This window comes from Malus domestica, chromosome 16, assembly GCF_042453785.1.
Source record: "Malus domestica chromosome 16, GDT2T_hap1".
In the NCBI taxonomy this organism is placed as follows: Eukaryota; Viridiplantae; Streptophyta; class Magnoliopsida; order Rosales; family Rosaceae; genus Malus; species Malus domestica.
The window spans coordinates 37211599-37230842 of NC_091676.1; the positions used below are offsets into that span (position 1 = coordinate 37211599).

At 39.2% G+C, this 19244-nt stretch overlaps 1 protein-coding gene across 1 annotated transcript; it reads left to right on the forward strand.

The window, feature by feature from the left end:
* The first annotated feature begins 689 nt into the window (after positions 1 to 689).
* Positions 690 to 3225, forward strand: LOC114822879 (myb family transcription factor PHL11-like). The gene is made up of 6 exons (XM_029098014.2): positions 690 to 1048; positions 1525 to 1601; positions 1706 to 1772; positions 1946 to 2027; positions 2412 to 2481; positions 2689 to 3225. Exons 1-6 carry the CDS (start codon positions 892 to 894, stop codon positions 3100 to 3102), a joined length of 867 nt encoding a protein of 288 aa, XP_028953847.1. The 5' UTR covers positions 690 to 891; the 3' UTR covers positions 3103 to 3225.
* The last annotated feature ends 16019 nt before the right edge of the window (positions 3226 to 19244 follow it).

Consider the following 19244-nt stretch of genomic DNA (forward strand, 5'->3'; position numbering starts at 1 on the left):
ATCTAAAGAGGAAGAGGGGGATGGACAGAGAGTTTTTCACGGACAAAATGGCCTCCAGCCGGGACCCACCCTACCCTAGGGCACTGAGAATATTCTTGCAGTCCCGTCGCATGCGGAGCTTTCGGAACGTGTCCTTCCCTGCACATGCAACCCTTTATCTAATGAGACGACGACTTTATATGTGATTATTTTTATACGTCTTGCCGTCGAATATTCCATGCTGTCTTCCACGTGTTGTTCGGTTCCTATTCCTTCCCTTCATGTTGCTCTTTAGCTAATAATAAGCCAGCCCGCCGGCCAACCTTTTTTAAGCTTTTATTATTAAGGGAATCAATGCTACCTGCTTCCTCTTCACATTCGTCGCCCAACTTTTCTCTACGATACAAATATACAATACAATCAATTATGTATGGGAGAGGCGGAGATGCATGATTAACGTCGAATTAAGTTACTAATTAAGTAATATTTAATTGTTATAAAAATGTATCATGAGCGTGTGATTATTATCGTATTAAATAACAAATTAGTTAGTACTTAAATGCTAATTCTTATAATTTAATTTGAAAATTATAAAATAATATCTAAATTTTGTGAATATACAAAAATAGACTACGCTATTCTGACCTACTTAATTAAACATTAGAAAATCTATATAATTCTACATTAGACTATAAGCATAAATAAGTATATATATATACCGCTTGAAAACAAGGCATTCTTGTTTTTGCTACTGTTTCTTTCTTTTTCTTACTGCTTCTGATTCTGTCTTTCTTTCTTTCCCACTCCGATCGGTCTCTTGATCTCAGCAGCTAGCTTTCTGCGTTTCTGAGAATTACTTGGCGGAAAAGCAAAAGCAGCTGCAACAAGCTAGAATAATTAATCTGAATAAATATGGAGAGGAATATTTATGGTAATTGTGAAGGGGAAGGGAATTGTGGATATGAGAATGGGGTGATGATGACAAGAGACCCCAAACCAAGGCTAAGGTGGACGCCGGATCTTCACCACAGATTCGTTGATGCTGTCACTAAACTCGGCGGTCCTCACAGTATGCATATATTCCTTATTATTTTTCTTTAGGATCCATGAATTTGTGTCTATCAACAACTTGTTTATATACTATATGTTTTTTTTCTCTTAGTTCTTGTTGCTCCGATGAACTTTTGGGGATTTTTAAGCTAGCATTTGAAGAATAAATATGGCATGGTATCAAGCTTAGACTATACACATTTGAATTTTGAATAAAACTTTAGTCGACCTACTTTCAATCTCAATTCACAATCTGACAACATAACATGTTAGACTATCTAACAAAACAAAACGCAAGTAGCATCATAAATTGTGTATAATGTATATGATCATGGTGAAACTTTGAATGCGTATTAGATTCAGTCACTTCTTTGTTCTTGATCAGTATTAAATATCAATTCAAATTTTAAAACACAATTATGTGCCACTATAGATACAAAAGTCCTAATTTTCCAATTAATCCAGTTTAATTTTTAAGATGGATTCTGTTTTCAGAAGCAACTCCAAAGTCTGTCTTGAGGCTCATGGGCTTGAAGGGATTAACTTTGTACCATTTGAAAAGCCATTTGCAGGTATGCTTATGCTTTGCTTCTTGCTTTGTTTCATGTTTTGGTCACTTTAACACTTAATTAATTACCTTCACTTACTCTCATTTGCTAAACTTGTCAATTGACAGAAGTATAGGCTTGGACAGCACGCTCAGAAACACAACTCCGTCGAAGAACAAAGCCGGGAGAATAATGGTGAGAGCATATTACGAACAACTGGAAAAAAGAATTAGATTCCTTGCTCAAATTACTACTAGCAAGTAACTGGTTTGAAAATTTCATTCCCACAAAATAGGTTAAACGTTTAGCTAGCCTTCAATTAAAAGTTAAAACATAATGTACTAACACCTTTTCTTGTAAAATTCTAGGGGACCCATATGTACATTTCAGTAATCATCTTTCCACAGGTTCTAGCATGAAATCATCAAGAGGCGGTAATACCGAACAAGGGTATGTGAAATCAGTACTTATCAGCTCCACTTCGATTACTGCTTGGTTTACCAGTACTTAACCACTGGCTGTCCTGTTTATGCTTTTAGTATGGCCCTCCTCTAGTGGTGCTTTGGATATGTTCCCATCAATTCCTTTTGGATCACTCTGAAAATTTACTAGCTTTTTTCCTTGTTATTTTACATTTTATTTGTTTAGAGATCAACCGTTCACAAAAGATACATAAGCTAGTTAATGATCACAATTTTCTGTTTCAATTGTTTCACCGTTAGGTCTATTTTTAATTCTGCACCTTTCTCACAAAATGATTTTGGTATAATCCTATTCTATTTACTCTCCATACGAGTGCTTGGATACTAACTAACGGTAATATACGGAAACCAGAACACTTCCATTGTCGGAGGAACTCAAGTGTCAGATTGAAGTACAAAACAGATTGCAAGAGCAGCTTGAGGTATGTTGTTTTGCTATCACTTACCTAAACCCAAACATAGTGTCCAAGTACTATGCTAGCTTTCACATGTGAGGGTGTGATAGGCAAAGTCTCACATCGGAGGTTTAATAAACCTAGCAATGGCTTCTAAGGAGGGCCACCCCCTTTTCTAATTGAACATTTTCATACGGCTCATCGTCTAACCAATGTCCCTACTATCTATAATAGGTTCAAAAGAAGTTGCAGATGAGAATTGAAGCTCAAGGAAAGTACTTGCAAGCCATATTGGAGAAGGCCCAAAATGGCCTCACCCTCGACGTGAAAGTACCTGATAATATAGAAGCAACAAGAGCCCAATTAACGGATTTCAATTTGGCTCTATCGAATTTTATGGAGAATATGGGCGAACAAGATCGAGGAGGCAACACAATAGAGATGAATGATATTTATAAGAAGCACAATGGATCAACTTTTCAGATCTATGAAGAGGGAATAAGAGAAGAAAATAAAGATACAAAGCTTAAGGTTGAGGGGGCTTCGATACGTTTTGACTTAAATAGTAAAGGAAGCTATGATTATGTTGGTTCAAATGGAGGTGAATTCGAAACAAGATGCTTTCGTTTACAAGATACTACACTTTGATGACAAAGACTTGCACTTACAAGACTTAACAATCTTTTTATGCTTATATTGATTTGTTTTTCTGTTCATATCGCTGCTTGTATTCTATTATTTAAGAAGAAGTTGCATATTTATTTACACGTACGCCATCTCCTATCTAAGTTCTCTAAACAAATGTAAGTTTGGTACACGCATAAAGCAGGAGCAGGTGTCTCATCTGGCTTGTTAAGCTGGCATGGATATTAATTTGTGGACTTCCCGACTTCAAAGGGGATGAATTTCACTTGATGAAGACTGATCGAACTGCTTGAAGTTGCCAAATCTTCTCAGTTGTAGCAGTACTCTATCATTCTCAAGAATATGAGAGCCAGGAGCAGGTCCGTACTGCCACGTGATGGGTGGGTCTCTTTGGTCCGCGCGATGATGATAGGTCTCTTGGCCCCGCGTGTAGGGTGAGTCCCCTTGGTTCCACGTGGTTGTCGATGTATAGACCTCCCATGTAAGGGGGCATGTTAAAATATCCCACATCGACCGTATCTATGAGAAAAGAAGAGTTTAAATATCCTAACCCCACTCTAACTAATACCAAGGCATTTTTTGATAAAACCTTAAACCTTACAGAGCCAATGTTACGAATTTTAATTTTCTTTTCGATTTTTGGACATGTAGAATGCATGTGCATGGATTTTTTTTATTTTTTTTATTTTTTGGAAACGGTAGATTCAAACCGAGTAAAATGCCAAACGAAACAAGAAAGCCTACAAGGAGGCAAGCAAGCAAAACAAAAGCAAAGAAAAGACACAAGGCAAAGGAGAGAGTTACAATGGAGATGCAGTAACCTAGTTATTGCGTCGCCCTCTCCAAAGCCCCCCGGCACCCTAAGGAGGCCAAGGTAACCTGTTGTTGTGAAGGACATGAACAAGCAAAGATGGGGGTCCGTCGACCCAAAAAACATCGTACATCTCCGAGCAACTTTGCGACGCCAAAGCATCCATCGCCATGTTGGCTAGTCTTGGGATCCAAGACCAGGGACAGTCCTGGAAAGATTCCCCTCGATTTTTAGCTTTTACTAAGCAAGGGAAAGCTTCCCATCTACCATTATCGAGCGAGTCCACCAGGGACGAGATAGACTCCGTGGAGTCAGATTCCACAACCACCTTCTTGAGCCCCATCGACAGACCAAATTCACACCCCTTGAGGATAGCCATTGCCTCAGCGGCACCAGCACAAGGGGATCGAAAAGCATACCTAACTGCTGCCACAAAAAAGCCACCATCATCCCTAACCACAATTCTCACATAGCCGAAACGAGTCTACTTCGACCAACTAGCATCAACATTGATTTTCTTGTACATCGTGGAAGGAGGGACCACCTAGATGGACTAACATCCACAGGAAGGACAAGAGACGGGAGAAGATGCAGTTGATAGATAGCAGCAGTAAAGGCTCTAGTTGAGTTATTAATAGCACAAACCACTTGGGTGGGGTTAAGTAGTCTCTAATTAAACACAAAATTGCAGCGGGACTTCCATATATGCCAACAAGTGAAGGCAATATAAGAGAGCACGTACAACCAGTCCCCATTAGCACCCAACCGACTGAACGCCACCTGATCAAACCAATCCACCCAACTTAAGACCTCACTTCTATCAATCTTATAATTTAACACCTCTCCGAACCAGATTTTCTCAACCCATGGGCAAAGTAAAAGAAGGTGCACAATTAACTCCTCCTGGAGAAGGCACATCGGGCACATCGGGTTAAGGGCAGATCGACGAATGAACAGGTCTTCTATCGTGGCAAGAGCACGGTGGAAAGTCTTCCACAGAAAAAACCTGATTTTTTTCGGGGTTTGAAGCTTCCAAATAATTTTCCACACACGATCAGGAGTGGTGCGGGACGTGGATGGACAAGAAGGTAGTGGGGGGCTAGCAGTAGTTTGCAACGAAAGGTACCCAGATTTCACTGTGTAGACACCAGTCTTCGTCTTAAGCCAGATGAGACAATCCAAACCAAAACCAATACCCACATCAGAGCCCGTGGCATCATCCAACTCCTTTGTGGAGAGGAATGGGAGGAGAGAGTTCAAGTCCCACGATCTGGTGATTGGGCATAGAAAGGTTTGAACCCGAGTATCCAGTGTAACAGGCACCGGTCCCCTAGGAATATGATGGCCCAAAAGAGGGAGGGGAGCCAACGATCCATCCAAAATCGCACCTCACACCCATCAGAAATCTGCCACTGAGCCCTTTGCATGATAACATCTTTACCCATGAGTAAACTAGTCCACGCCTACGAAGCACGGCTTCCCCGTTTGGAGTCTAGAAATGAGCAATGTGGATAGTACCTGGCCTTGAGAACAGAGGCCTAGAGCGAATTTGGTTCCATAATTAGCCTCCAACATTGCTTAGCAAGGAGAGCATCATTAAAACTTTTGAAACTTCTGAAACCCAAGCCCCCAATATTCTTTGGGCAGCCCAATTTACATTTAGATACCTAATGAATTTTTTTTTTCACCATGTTTCTGCCCCTACCAGAAACCCATAATCATGGAGTCCAATTCATTACAGATTGCATCTGGAAATTTAAATAAATTCATTGGGTAAACAGGTATGGCTTAGGCCACAAATTTTATCATAACCTCTTTGCCAGCTTGGGATAAAGTGCTATGCTTCCATTCTTGGATTTTTCCAAACATTCTACCTTTCACATAAACGAGGCCACGACTCTTGGATCGACCCCAAATAGCAGGAACTCCTAGGTAAGTCCCAGGATCCGATACAACCGGAACCTCAAGAATATTTCCCAACTCCTCTGAAACTGTAATAGGGATGTTGGCACTAAAAAACACACAAGATTTCTGTAAGTTTACCGCCTGACCAGAGGCAGCACAGAAATCCTCAATGAGCCGGCTCAACACCTGGCAGTTTGACCTGTCAACCTTTAAGAAAATGAGAGCATCATCAGCAAAGAAAATGTGGGAAATAGGAGGGCTATAAAGGCTGATCCGTACCCCTTGCAGGTTGTTGGTCTCCATAGCATGGCATATCATCCTAGAAAGGACATCACTGACCATTAGAAATAGGTATGGGGAAAAAGGGTCGCCTCGTCGAAGCCCCCGCGAATGGACGAATTTATTGCCCAGTTGACCATTGAGAAGCACAGCAAAATTAACTGAGGTCACACACCCCATGATAATCTTCCGCCAAGTACTATGAAATCCCATCCTTTCCATAACCGCATCCAGTAAGTCCCACTCCACACTGTCATAGGCTTTGTGCATGTCCAGTTTAATACCCAGTTCAAACTTAGACTTTCTTTTCCTGAGATTAAGAAAGTGGAAGAGCTCATGCGTTATCCCAATGTTGTCCTGTATTTGTCTTCCCCCAACAAAAGCATTATGCATAGGAGAAATAGTCTTAGGGAGTAAAGGCTTGAGTCTATTTGATAAGACTTTGGAGAGCACCTTATAGGAGAAGTTACATAAGCTAATTGGTCGAAATTAAGATACAAATTCCAGGTTCGGAACCTTTAGGATCAAATAAATATGGGTCACATTAAGTTGCCAAGGACATGTATCTCTTTTTGACAAGAACATAATCTGCTCATTAACCTCCTTCATAATACAGTCCCAATAGGAATGGTAGAAAATTCCTTGAAAGCCATCTAGGCCTGGGGCCTTTAAGTCACCCATTTGTCGAGCAGCAATAGCAATTTCCTCTTGGTTGATCGGTAATAATAAAGTGTTGTTCATTTCATCAGTCCCCGACAGAGTGATACACTCCAGCACCTAACCCCACTCCCCAGGACCCCCGGATTTAAACAGGTTGATAAAGTATTCGTCAATTAACCGTTTAACACCGCTCAGGTTCTCCTCCCACACACCATCATCCTTCCTGAGCTTCACCACATTATTTCTTCTCCTCATTTGCAGGGTTGATGGGTGAAAGAAGGCAGTATTAGCATCACCATCACGAAGCCATTTGACCCGAGACCTTTGCTGCCAAAAACACTCATCTTGTTCCCAAAGCTTGTCAACCCTAATGGTCATTTCCTGGATTCTATCCGCATTTGTCGCCCAATTATTTTGTAGCTCCCCGAGTTGGCCCATTAGCTTTTCTATTTCACCCCCACGCCCATTAAATTTTTGTTGGCTCCATCTGATCAACTTGGATATGTAATCATTAAGCTTCCGCTACCACCTAGAAACCGGATCACCATTACAAGCACTATGCCAACATGTCGTAATAACCTACTTGTAATCCTCTTCTTTTGCCCAGAAAGCCTCAAAGCGAAAGTGTTTCCTACATTTAGCCTGGTTAGGGTCACGTTGGATTATGAGCGAGCAGTGGTTTGAGCCCACCACAGTGTCGGGGGTAATAGAGGTGTTAGGCCAACAATGGTTGCTCAGCCCTCGGCCAACACTGGAGGCGTGGTTGTAAGCATGTGCCATCACCTCAGAGTAAGTCTTCTAAGTGTTGGCATTGATCATTTACTTGAAGAAACAATCACGTAGGCCTGCCGTGAAGGCTTTGAGGGCGATCTTGTCATCTGCCTCAACACAGTGAGAATACTCATGGCTGAAGCGACTGGAATACTCTCGTAGTGACTTATCCGGCTTCTGGATAATAGTGTACAAGTCATCTGTAGAATGTAAGTGATCAGTCTAGAATATGTGTTGAGAGACAAACAGTTTCCTTAGTTCCTCAAATGAGTCTACTATCTTCGGTGGAAGACGATAATACCAGTTTAAAGCTCCGCCAGAGAGGGTGGAAGGGAAGAGAAGACATCGCTCTTCATCGGTGTGCATCCGATTTGCCATGGTGGACTTAAAGAGGTTAAGGTGTTCAATCGGGTCCTTCCTTTCAGTATAGAGTTGTAAACCAAGCTTTTGTTTTGTCTTCGCTTGAAGGGGGGTGTCGAGGATCCTCCTTGTGAGAGGGCCAGGCCTGGGTTAGTTTCAGTCAGGTATCTCAACTTGACATTCAGCCTTCAACTTATTTACTTCCTCAATGAGCTGTAAGACAAGAGGGTCTTAAGTGAAGTCATGTAACACTGGAATTTTCTTTCGTAAGTCTCCATCGCCTCTTGGAAGTAAGAAAGTTTGAGTAAGAGCGTGTGGTTTTTCCTTGGACTCACCGTACAGACTTCTAGGACGAGTCTGTCGAAATACCTCCGAGTCCTCTGTACCTTCATGTTCCTCTGGGACCTGTCGTTCCTTCCCTAGATTGGCAGCTGGCCTGAGTCGTGGGAGGGGACCGAGTATTTTAGAAACCATTGGGTCATTAATCTTTGAGCTTATATGGATGGGATTCTCTATATGTTTCTTTTAGAAGTCTCCGTAGTCACGATAAACGGCTTTCGATCCTTCTAACCCTTATGCAAGGAGGTGTCTTCCTCCACTTCTCCTGCTTGGAGTCGAAGCAGCTGGGTTGAGAGAAGTCTCATGTTGATCAATGTTTTGATGATTAGCTCGCTCCTTATCAAGGATACCCATGTCGAAGGAAGGTGACCCTCCGTGTTGGGAGGCACCCAGATGATGGTTGATGTCCACAAGGGCAACAAGCTCGCGTGTTTGAGTACGCCTAGTTTCGTGGAGCGTCTCGAAGAGCTTCTCATATTGTTCATGAAGGATCTCATTCTTTATTGCTATCTTATTGTTCTGAGACTCCAGCTCCTCGACTTTAGCTTGAAGAACGAGCTTCTTTAGTTCCTTCTTTCGTTGCTTCGTACTAGGTGCGAGGGGGGTGTCGTTCTGTGTGCTGTGGCTTCCTTGGCTCCCCATGTTGAAGAGGGATGCATGGTCAAAAGAGAGTGGATGAATGGTGGAAACCAGCTTGACAAAACTAAAGAGAGTAGGAATAAGTACGATTCCCACAGACGGTGCCAAATGTTGATGCACAAAATCAGTGAGGACTTTGGTACAACAGAAAATGTTAAGGTTGTGACCTTCTCTAGATTGCTCTGGTCACTAGTATTGATAGGTATGTAAATGGACAGAAACAGGGAAGCAAACACAAGATGTACGTGGTTCACCCAGATTGGCTATGTCCACGGAGTAGAGGAGTTCTCATTAATTGTGAAGGGTTTACACAAGTACATATGTTCAAGCTCTCCCTTAGTGAGTACTAGTGAATGATTTAATACAAATGACATTAGGGATTATTGTGGGAGAATGATCTCCTTTTATAGGAGAGAGTTTCTAGCTTTGTTCTGACCTTGACACATGTCATGCTGTGATTGGTCTTTGATGTTGACACGTGTCACCCTGTGAATGGCCTCTTGGTGTTGACACGTGTTGCACTGTGATTGGCCTCCTGGTTGGAGGGAAACTCTTCTGGGTCCTTGATGGTATAACGTTGACCGATGCTTGGTAGTTTCGAGATTGGTCAAGTATGGTACAAACAATACCAATCATTATGTTTTCAACATGATAGCTCAATCCATAGCTTGTAACATATCAAAGAATCACAAAGCACAATATTAACATTTAACTACGTTAATCAATCAATGAGATAACATATCATTTCACGAATTTAATTAAAGAACTCTACATAATTCCCTACTAGGATTATGATTAATAACATGGCAAATCTAATTTATATTCACAAGATTTATTGTGGGTAATTCCCATTCACTTGAATCTAGGATTCCAAACTAACTTATGAAAAATGTGCAAGAGCAAGGATTCCTAACCACTTAACCTAACAATATGTACATAATAACATGGTCACGACACAACATTTGTACAAGTACAACTTTAGAAAACATGGAACATGGAAAAGTCAAATATAAGTATGCTATCTTTTGAAATGAATTAAGGGAACTTTAACGAAAAACTCTCGGTACTGTTTACTTTAACGAAAAACCACATTTTAGAACTAAAAAGTCAATCCTGGTACTATTCACTTTACCCTTTATTTTGTCCTTATCGTTAAAACTTAAAGTTTTCAAGCCATTTTCATTAATTTTCTTATGAATTAAATGATAAACACATACCATATACAACCTTCTCCATATCGGCCTCTAAACCTAAAAATGGATAGGCATATAAATCTTACTGTAATTCCCTATTATACAAATAACATATCATGTTGTATATATATAAAGCAATGAATCAAAATGGAAAGAGCCATCGGGTTTCCCTCTAATTACTACATCCTACCTTTCTGAACCATAAACCATATAAATTCTGTAAATAACAACCTATAATAATTAGTCGTTAGAAGAATAAAGAAATTTGGAACGTTTACCCATATATGCAAGCTACAGGTTGACCACAAGTGAAGTAGTTTGTTCCCTAATCCTTTCTTGCATTTGAAACTAATCAATTAATAGCCAAAGTAATATCGTATATAAAGCAGTTTTGCAAAGGTGGAATCTCGTAGAGTTGGATTTGTGAAGCTAATTCCACAATACTAATTCAAAAGTAGTTTTGGTTGATCAACTCCAAACAAATGTTTTACTTGAAATAGCTGTTGAGCAAAAATTGTACATAATATGTAAACAAATAATTCACTCAACACAATTTCACCCTCGTTCATTTTTCCGAAGAGGGTTTTATTAATTCGAGTTCGACCCATTCTAGGCTATGCGCCTATTAATTACAACCCTTCTTTTGGAAAGGCATACCCTTTGATTCTAATTCGAATAAATCATAACTTGAGGATTTTGGTGTTTGTTTGATTTTGTGACTGCACCTAGGTCGAATCCTAGATTGCCTACGTACCCTCTTGAGGGATCAAGTCGCTCGTAGTTCAGGTATTTGGTACTTGTTTGGATTTGATGCCTTGTGCAGTTTTAGCTCATACGGGCGAGGAGCATGGTGCCTTATGCAGTTTCAGCTCATGCGGGCAAGGAGCATTTGAAAATTTGATATGGCTTCATGCCATTTGAGACTTTTCTTCGGCTTTATGCCACTTGAGACTTTGATATGGCTTCGTGCCCTTTGAAAACTTTTCTTCGGCTTCGTGCCATTTTGGTATTTGATAGCAGGAGTGAATTTGGTTTATATAAACCAGGGATTCGTTTCGGTTTCACGGTTGCGTCTAAAACTTGATATTAGACTGCCTACGTATCCTTAATGGAATCAAACCGGCGTAGTTCATTAATTTGGAACGACTTTGTGCTATTTGAAGCGGCTTCATGCCATTTTAATTTGGATTTGGCTTTGTAGAAATTTTGTATCAATTATATGCCAACTAATACAATGAACGAATTTACTTTGGATATCATGTCCATTTACTTCCCTTGGAAAATTATACCAATTAATTGTTAATCAGTATAAACCCCCTTTGACTGGCAATTTTGTTTTATGAGTTCAACTGGCTTTGTATTTGAAAGCGTTGCTTCAGACCCTTTGACTAGCAATCTTGTATTTGTTGCTTGGGAATACTGATATGCCCTTGTAGAAGTAGCTTTGTCCTTTTGGTTTTTGTACAGATAGACACCCTTTTAATTGTTGGGTCTTTCATCCTTTGAACTATTATGTGATTGCCTCATTTCCTTCATTGTACAGAGGCTTTATTTGTGACCAAGATGAGGTATTGCCATAATTTGGAATCACCACCCAGGATATTTATTATTTTTTTTATCCTGTATCCACTTCCATTCTTTCATAGAGGTTTGCTCATTTAACCACGTGAAATGATCAGGGGATTTTTGACTTCCTTGCATCACACTTGCCCATCTTTTTGTCCTTTACTGCAATCATCCACTACTTTGGAATCAACTCACCTTTTCTTAATAGCAAGGCTTTCGGTGGAATAAGAAAGAAGAACAACTATTAAAGCTACGAAGCCAGAACATCAAAGCTGCTACAATATCGTCGTCTCGAGTACTGTACAAAGCTTTATTTATTTCCTTTACTTTTGAGTGTAGCTTCCATCATTTTGTCTCTATCTCATCTTTTCTTTGAGTGTAATCTTCTAGCAATTTAGAAGACAACTTCCTTTATTTTTTATTCCCTGTTGTAGCTTTCTTTGTTCTTTTGTTATCCCGATTTTAATGGGATCTTTACGAAAGACATACAACAACCTAGCAGATATGGTCCTTGAAATCACAGTGGAGATTGCTTTGTTCATCTTCATTATTTTCACTTCCCATATTTGCACGAGAAGAAAATGAATGAACGACGGTGGGTAAGGGGTCGCCCTCCTCTCATTTGCTGCAGCCATCAGAGTCGGTGGTTTCTTTCCCTTGTAGACTTGTATTTCTTAGCACAAAAGGCTTTCATATACGAAGCAACTCCCATGTTAATTTTGCCCACGAAAATATTAGGTTTGTCTGGTTTTCTGCTATAAGTGAGACTGATATAGAAGCCATAGTCTTGCTTCTACTTGTTGCTTATGTCTGTGATAGAGACATTCCTCGACAAAGGCGGGAGTCAGCAAGAGCCTCGTGTATTTCTTAGATAGCTTTCTATGGGATTAAAAATCCCGAATGATGAGCACCCTTTCTTTCTTTTCCTTTGTCTTGAAACCTTTTCCATTTTGCCATGCTTGTTTCATGCACCATATTCTATTAATGGGGCCCAAGTTCATAATGCCCACGTGAATGGCATTCTAAATTTTGGAGGAGCTTTTACTTTCTTCCTTTGTTGTTGCCTTCGGATTTTGTAGGATTTTAAGAACATTGGCCTCTTGTTCAAGTCTTGCCAAACATATCATTTTCCTCCAGCGCGGGAAAACGGTACACGGCAATTCCATGCTTTGGTACCTATCTGCATATTTTGACGTAGAGAAGAGAATACAAGGGCTTTTGAAGACGACCACGGCCCTTCGACTGAACTGGAAGTCTTCCCTTCTTATTACTGATGCAAGACTTACGTAGGATTGAGAGCGCTGCAGAGGCTTAGTGCACGGAATATTGAGGTTGTCCCTTGGTTGCTGCAGTGCAGTGATCACTTAGGCCTGGTTGGAACTTCAGGGGTGGTTTAGACAACCCACAAGAAATTCATGGAATTGACAACAGCGGTGAGGATCGGATCATGTAGACTTGACTGGAACTTCACGGGGTGGTTTAGACCACCCCGAAGAAATTCATGGAGTTAACGGTAACGGCAAGGACGGTTCTGTCTTCAGAACTTCTCTCGTCTGTTGGTTATTGTTGCCATGGTGAGCCGGTGGGCTTAGTCTCCATTTTTTTTTACTTTGGTGAAAGATGAAGAAGAAAGCAAATTTCTTCTTTCTCTCCTGCAAAAGTCGAGAGGAAACAAAACAACAAAGAACAAATTTAAGATAAATTTATACCTTCCTGCTCTTGGCTGTTTCTTTTTTTTTTTTTTTCTTTTTCCTTATGTTTCTCCCTTGCTTTCTTGCGTTGTTCTTCTTTGCCGTCCGTACTTCTCTGCTGTCTTCTCCGTGTCCTGCTCTTCTTCCTTTTTTTGTTCCTTTGTGCTCTTCTCTATAATCCTTTTTTTTTTGTCGATCTCCCTCTTTTCTGCAGTGTCTCCCCTTCCTTTTTTCTGTCCCCCGTGTGCTTCAATTTCTGCAGCGTCTCCTTCTTTTTTTCGTCCTCCTTTTTTTTGCTGTGGTTGATGCCTATTTATAGGCATCTTAGGAGGTTTCCAGAGTTCTTACGTGGGGGAGGATAGAAGCCTTTCTTTTCGCCACTTTCTCTTAAACTGACTCCACTTTTCTTTTTGTTGCAGAAAATGGGGGAGCCGCTGATTTTGCATGTTTCTTCCCTCTTTTGTAGGGAAATGCATATTTTATTTTATTTTATTTATGGATGTATGTAAAGCCCATCCTTATTTTTGTTGGGCTGAATTACATCTTGTTTTGCCTTGTAGTTTGACCCAATTTGTATGGACCTTATTTTTTATACGTCATGTATTTTTTATTGTTCAACAATAGCTAAAACAATAAATATAAAAATATACACACGTGTATAATTCAAGCCGTGGAAGCTAGCTTCATTTGGTTCCAGTATATACATCCACACACATACATATACATATGCACACACTTACTAAGAAATATGAATATATACTAACTATTATGCATATAGCTTTTCACAATGATTATTAGTTGATGAACCGAACGTTAAATACAATTATATATAATTTACGGAAGAAACTTGGCAACGACATAATCAAATCAAAAGGGCACTTAACAAAAGTGAAGAACCTTACCTCCAATCCCTGAATTGAGTTCATCAGAAACCAATTAAACTCTAACAACCTCATTTAAGCCGAAGAACATCTCATTACACAAAATTAAAACCTAACTTGATTAAATCCACCAATTGAGTTTTCTATTTGAAAGGAAGTTTTATAACAATTATCTGATAGCATCAAGATTCGTGGTACTGCGGAAGAATAGTGAGATTTGGGTTGAGAAAATGAATAGAACATGGGTTGTCTATTGAGAAGAGGCTCACCTGCTCGTCAGAAGTATTTGCATCTCTTTCCTCCCAATCCCATTGCAGCTTCTCCTCTGTCTCTCTCCTTCCATTTTTCCTTTTCGTTCCCCCGGGAAGAAGGTCGGTTCCCCCTTCCTTCTTTTCTTTTTCCCCCAATGGCTTTTTGTTTTTCTCTTCACCCCTCTGATAGGAGCATATTTATGCGACTTAGTTGTCATGTTTTCTTGCATTTATGTTGTTAGTTCCTAGTTACTTTAGTACTCGTGTGTTTGTAGGCCCAGTTGGCAAAGTTGGCAAGAAAGTGCATTTTGGAGCATTTTAGAGCAATTTTGGGCTAAAATGGATAGCATGCATGTGGAGCACAAGGAATGGACGTTTTTGAAGATCAATTGAAGCTAGGAATGTGCTAAAGAGATGGAGAAATTAGTCCAAGTCTTGGGAGATGAGTAATCAGCTGCAAGGGGACCTAAATACCCTTCTAGAAGGCTTATCCCTGTCCTATAAACATGCCGCACCATCCTTTCTAGAAACCCTAGAAAGGTGGTACCTTCTTCCCTTCTAGAAGCTTAAGAACCGGCCATAGACATTCCTTCTAGAACCTCTAAAAGAGTGCCACACCTTTCACCTTCTAGAAGCCATAAAAATCTACCAGAAACCTTAGTTTTTTTTCCCCCTTAGATTAGGCCGAGCCTTTCCTTGTTCTCCAATATGTGTGTGCCGCAAACCCTAAGCCTTTTTCCTTCAGAATTTGTGAAAACCCTAGCCTATAAATATATGTTTTCAGCCACAATTTCGAACCACCCCCTCATATAATTCTACACCACATTCAGCCGCATATACACACCAATTCATACCTTTTGCCGCAACTTTGGAGAAGAAGAAGCTTTGCCGTGGCTTCCATTGGAGGAGGAGGACCTTGTGCCGCAAGCCACCTACAACCATTAGAGTTCTAAGAGTTCTTTTTTCTCTCGTTTTAGTTTCAATGTTTATTTCAGTTTGCTTTTCAATTGTTATGAACATGTGTAACTAAGTTTTTCTTAGTTGGAGGTGAATTCGAAGCCATGGACATATGTTTAATATGAATTGATTACTTTCAGTTATTGTTTCATAAAACATGAATGTGATTTACTTATCTGCGTTATTGAGAACCTATTATTGTGTGTTTATTAAGGATGCATACTTAGTTTGCATGCAGGGATTTGATGCTAAATTATAAGGCAATTTCACCTAATTGTTATGAACTTATAATTAAAAGTAGTGAAGATTGCTAGTCACAATCGTGTTAAGTAAATTCTTGGCAAGAGTATTAGGCAGTTCATAGTTACGAATGCCTTATCAATGCTTATGATTTTCATAGAACTTAATGATCTTGGATATGTATCTCTATCATGTTGTTCATATAGGGAACTTGAGAAGAATAATTTGGTTGCGATGCGTTGTCCATTCATTTCAATGAACTTAGGAAAACCTGAAAGTTAATTAGTGCATTCACAATTAATTTGGGGCATTGTCATTCATGGTTTAAAGAAACAATACTAGAAATCGATTTATGTTGCATATGGTTCATGTGTGGAGAAGGATCCTCTGGCTAAGTTTTCACCATTCAAATCACCTAATTTACTTTGTTTTGCAATCTATTTAATTTAGTTAAATTTCGTCCAAATCAATTTCCCCTTTAATTAAGTTTGTTAGATTAGTTAGAAAAGTGTTCAAATCTGTCTAATTTAGTGTTTTGAGTCTTAATAGTCTTAAATTCGTCCAATTAACTCCCTAGAGTCAGTTTTGAGTCAATTTCACTTAGTTGTGCTGTTTTGAGTAGTTTGAGTTAGTTTTAAGCCTTAAGTGTTTAGTTTTGTGTTTCTAAGTCTAGTTTTGTGTTTTTGAGTCATATTTGTGTAGATTAGCATCCCTAGTTAATCCTCGGTTTATAACGATCCCTACTTTCATATACTACAGCTATCTTAATAGGGTTTTAATTTGTGTGTTAGTTAAATTTCACATCACCCTCCCCGAGCTCAAAGAGAAGATGGATAAAAAAAAAAGGGGTAGTACCCAAATAACCAATAGATTTTTCTAGAAAAGAAGGGATTTTACCAAAAATGCCCTTGACTTTAAACTCCCATAAAAACTTCATTTTGAAACCAAATCTCGTTCTGATTGTGTCCACGGGTTCCTAGCGATGAATACTATAATATTATACTTAGTGTGACTTCATAAGGTCTACGAATTTTTAATGATTACTGACCAAAATTCAAACTTCGTAATTAGTTTAATTAAAATCTAAAGTTAATATAAATTCCCAAAAATAATATAAATTCTCCTTAATACCAATACGTAGTTTGCAATAGTGAAATCTAGGAACGAGATTTCACACACCAAGTGTTCTTTTCCTTCCTCCACAAAACCCTCAGGTTGCTTCATGAATATTTCTTCATCCAAATCACCATTTAAGAACGCAATTTTAACATACATTTGATGCAAATATAGATCAAAATGTGCTACCAAGGCCATGATGATTCTAAATGCATCTTTTGTCGAAACTGGCGAAAAGGTCTCGATGTAGTTTACACCTTCTTGTTGTGTGAAACCTTTAGCTACCAATCTCGCTTTGTGTCTCTTGATGTCGCCTTTAGAATCCTTCTTAGTTTTAAACACCCACTTGCATCCAACAGGTTTAACTCCTTGATGTGGTTCAACTAGCTCCCACACTTTGTTGTTTTCCATGGACTCTAACTTCACTTTGCATGGCTTCAATCCACTTCTCAGACTCTACACCAGTGACAGCTTCCTTGTATGTTAAAGGATCTTCATATTCTAAATCATTATAGTCCATCTCACTCATGTAAACAAAATCTGGTAATGCAATTAGCCTTCTTTCTCTCTGAGATCTCCTACCTTCTTGTGTCTCATGTTGTGCCGTGCCACCAAGTTCAACATTCTCTTCCACATGTGATGCTTCATCTTGTACATTTTCTTGATTTATTGGCTCAACAACATGCTCAGCTTGTGGTAGAGGTCGAAGTAAAGGAATGGTGACAATTGGTTCAAGAATGGTGGGATTAATTGGTTCAGTCCCAATCTCTCATTCTTCTTAAAAAATAAAGTCATTGTTCACTCCTTCAACAACATCATCATACTCAATGAACTTGGCTTTTCCAGTCTCTACAATTCTGGTAGTGCGATTAGGGCTATTAAACGAAAACCTTTCATCTTTCTACATAGCCAATGAAGAAACAACTTATTGTTTTCGGATCCAATTTAGCTAACTCTGGATTGTAAACTCGGGCTTCAGCTTTGCATCCCCATACGTGTAAGTAATTGAGGCTTGGTTTTCTTTTATTCCACAACTCAAAAGGTGTTTTGGGAACTGACTTGCTAGGAACTATATTATGGATGTAGTTGGCAGTCTTAATCACATCTCCCCACATAAATCTTGGAAGATTGGTGTTACAAATCATGTTTCTCACTATATCTTTCAAAGTTCTATTTCTTCGTTTAGCTATTCTATTTTGTTCTAGGGTCCCAGGGTTTGTGTATTGAGCAACCATCCCATAATCTTGCAAATAACATGCAAAGGGTGCATGATGTCTTCCTTGCTCGATATACTTGCCATAATATTCTCCTCCCCTATTGGATTGAACCACTTTAATTTTTAGGTCAAGTTGGTTTTCTACTTCAGTTTTAAAGACTTTGAAAACCTCAAATGCACTAGATTTAGTTGGGATTAGGTAGATATAACAGAACCTTGAGTAATCATCAATGAAAGTGATGAAGTACCTATGACCTTCTAGAGTTTTGATTGGAAAAGGACCACATATATCGGTGTGGATGATTTCTAAGAGATGAGAACTCCTAGTTGACCCTAATTTCCTTGAATTAGTCATCTTTCCTTTAATGCACTCGATGCAATCACCATAATTTGTAAAGTCTAATGGAGGAAGGATTTCCTCCTTGACTAGGCATTGCATTCTATATCTAGATATATGACCTAGATGTTTGTGCCACAACCTTGATAAAATATCTCGGATGATAGGACGTTTTTTTACCTATGATTTCAACATTAAGAGCTAATTTTTCTTTTCCATGAGTCAATTGAAACATTTCATCAACTAACAAACCATTCCCAACATGAATAGAATTTAAGAACAAATCAAAACCAAATTCATGCATATCAACCTTAAACTTCGATTTGACAAGTTTGGAAATAGAAATCAAATTCCTTCTCATGGAAGGTACATAAACAACATCATTTAACTCTAAACAAAAACCATAATCTAGATAAATCCTAACGGTGCCTATTGCATGGACTCGAACTCTCTTGCCATTCCCTACAACAATTGAACTTGGTCTTTATTTGGTGTTTTCTAGCTTATGAAGTCCTGCAAGGAATTACCAACATGGATGGAAGATCCACTATCAACAATCCAAGTATAGGAAGGAATAGACACAAAATTTGACTCAAAACAAACTAAGGCCATATTAGAATTACCTTTAGCAGCCATTTTCTCTGCCCAAAGCTTATATCTATTGCAATTTCTCTTTATATGACCAGGATTATTGGTTTGATTGACACCAAGAGCAGGTGTCTTAGGGGAAGGATTAGGCTTTACAACCTCTTTATTGGCACTATAAGAGCTTCCCTTGAAGGAACGACATTTCTGAGCATTGATGGTAAGATGCACGGAGTGAGTCTCCTTTTCTTTCTTGAACCTTTCTTATTCTTGAACACAAACAAAAATTAGTTCATTCACACTCCATTTGTCCTTCAAAGCATTGTAGATGATCTTGAGTTGATCATA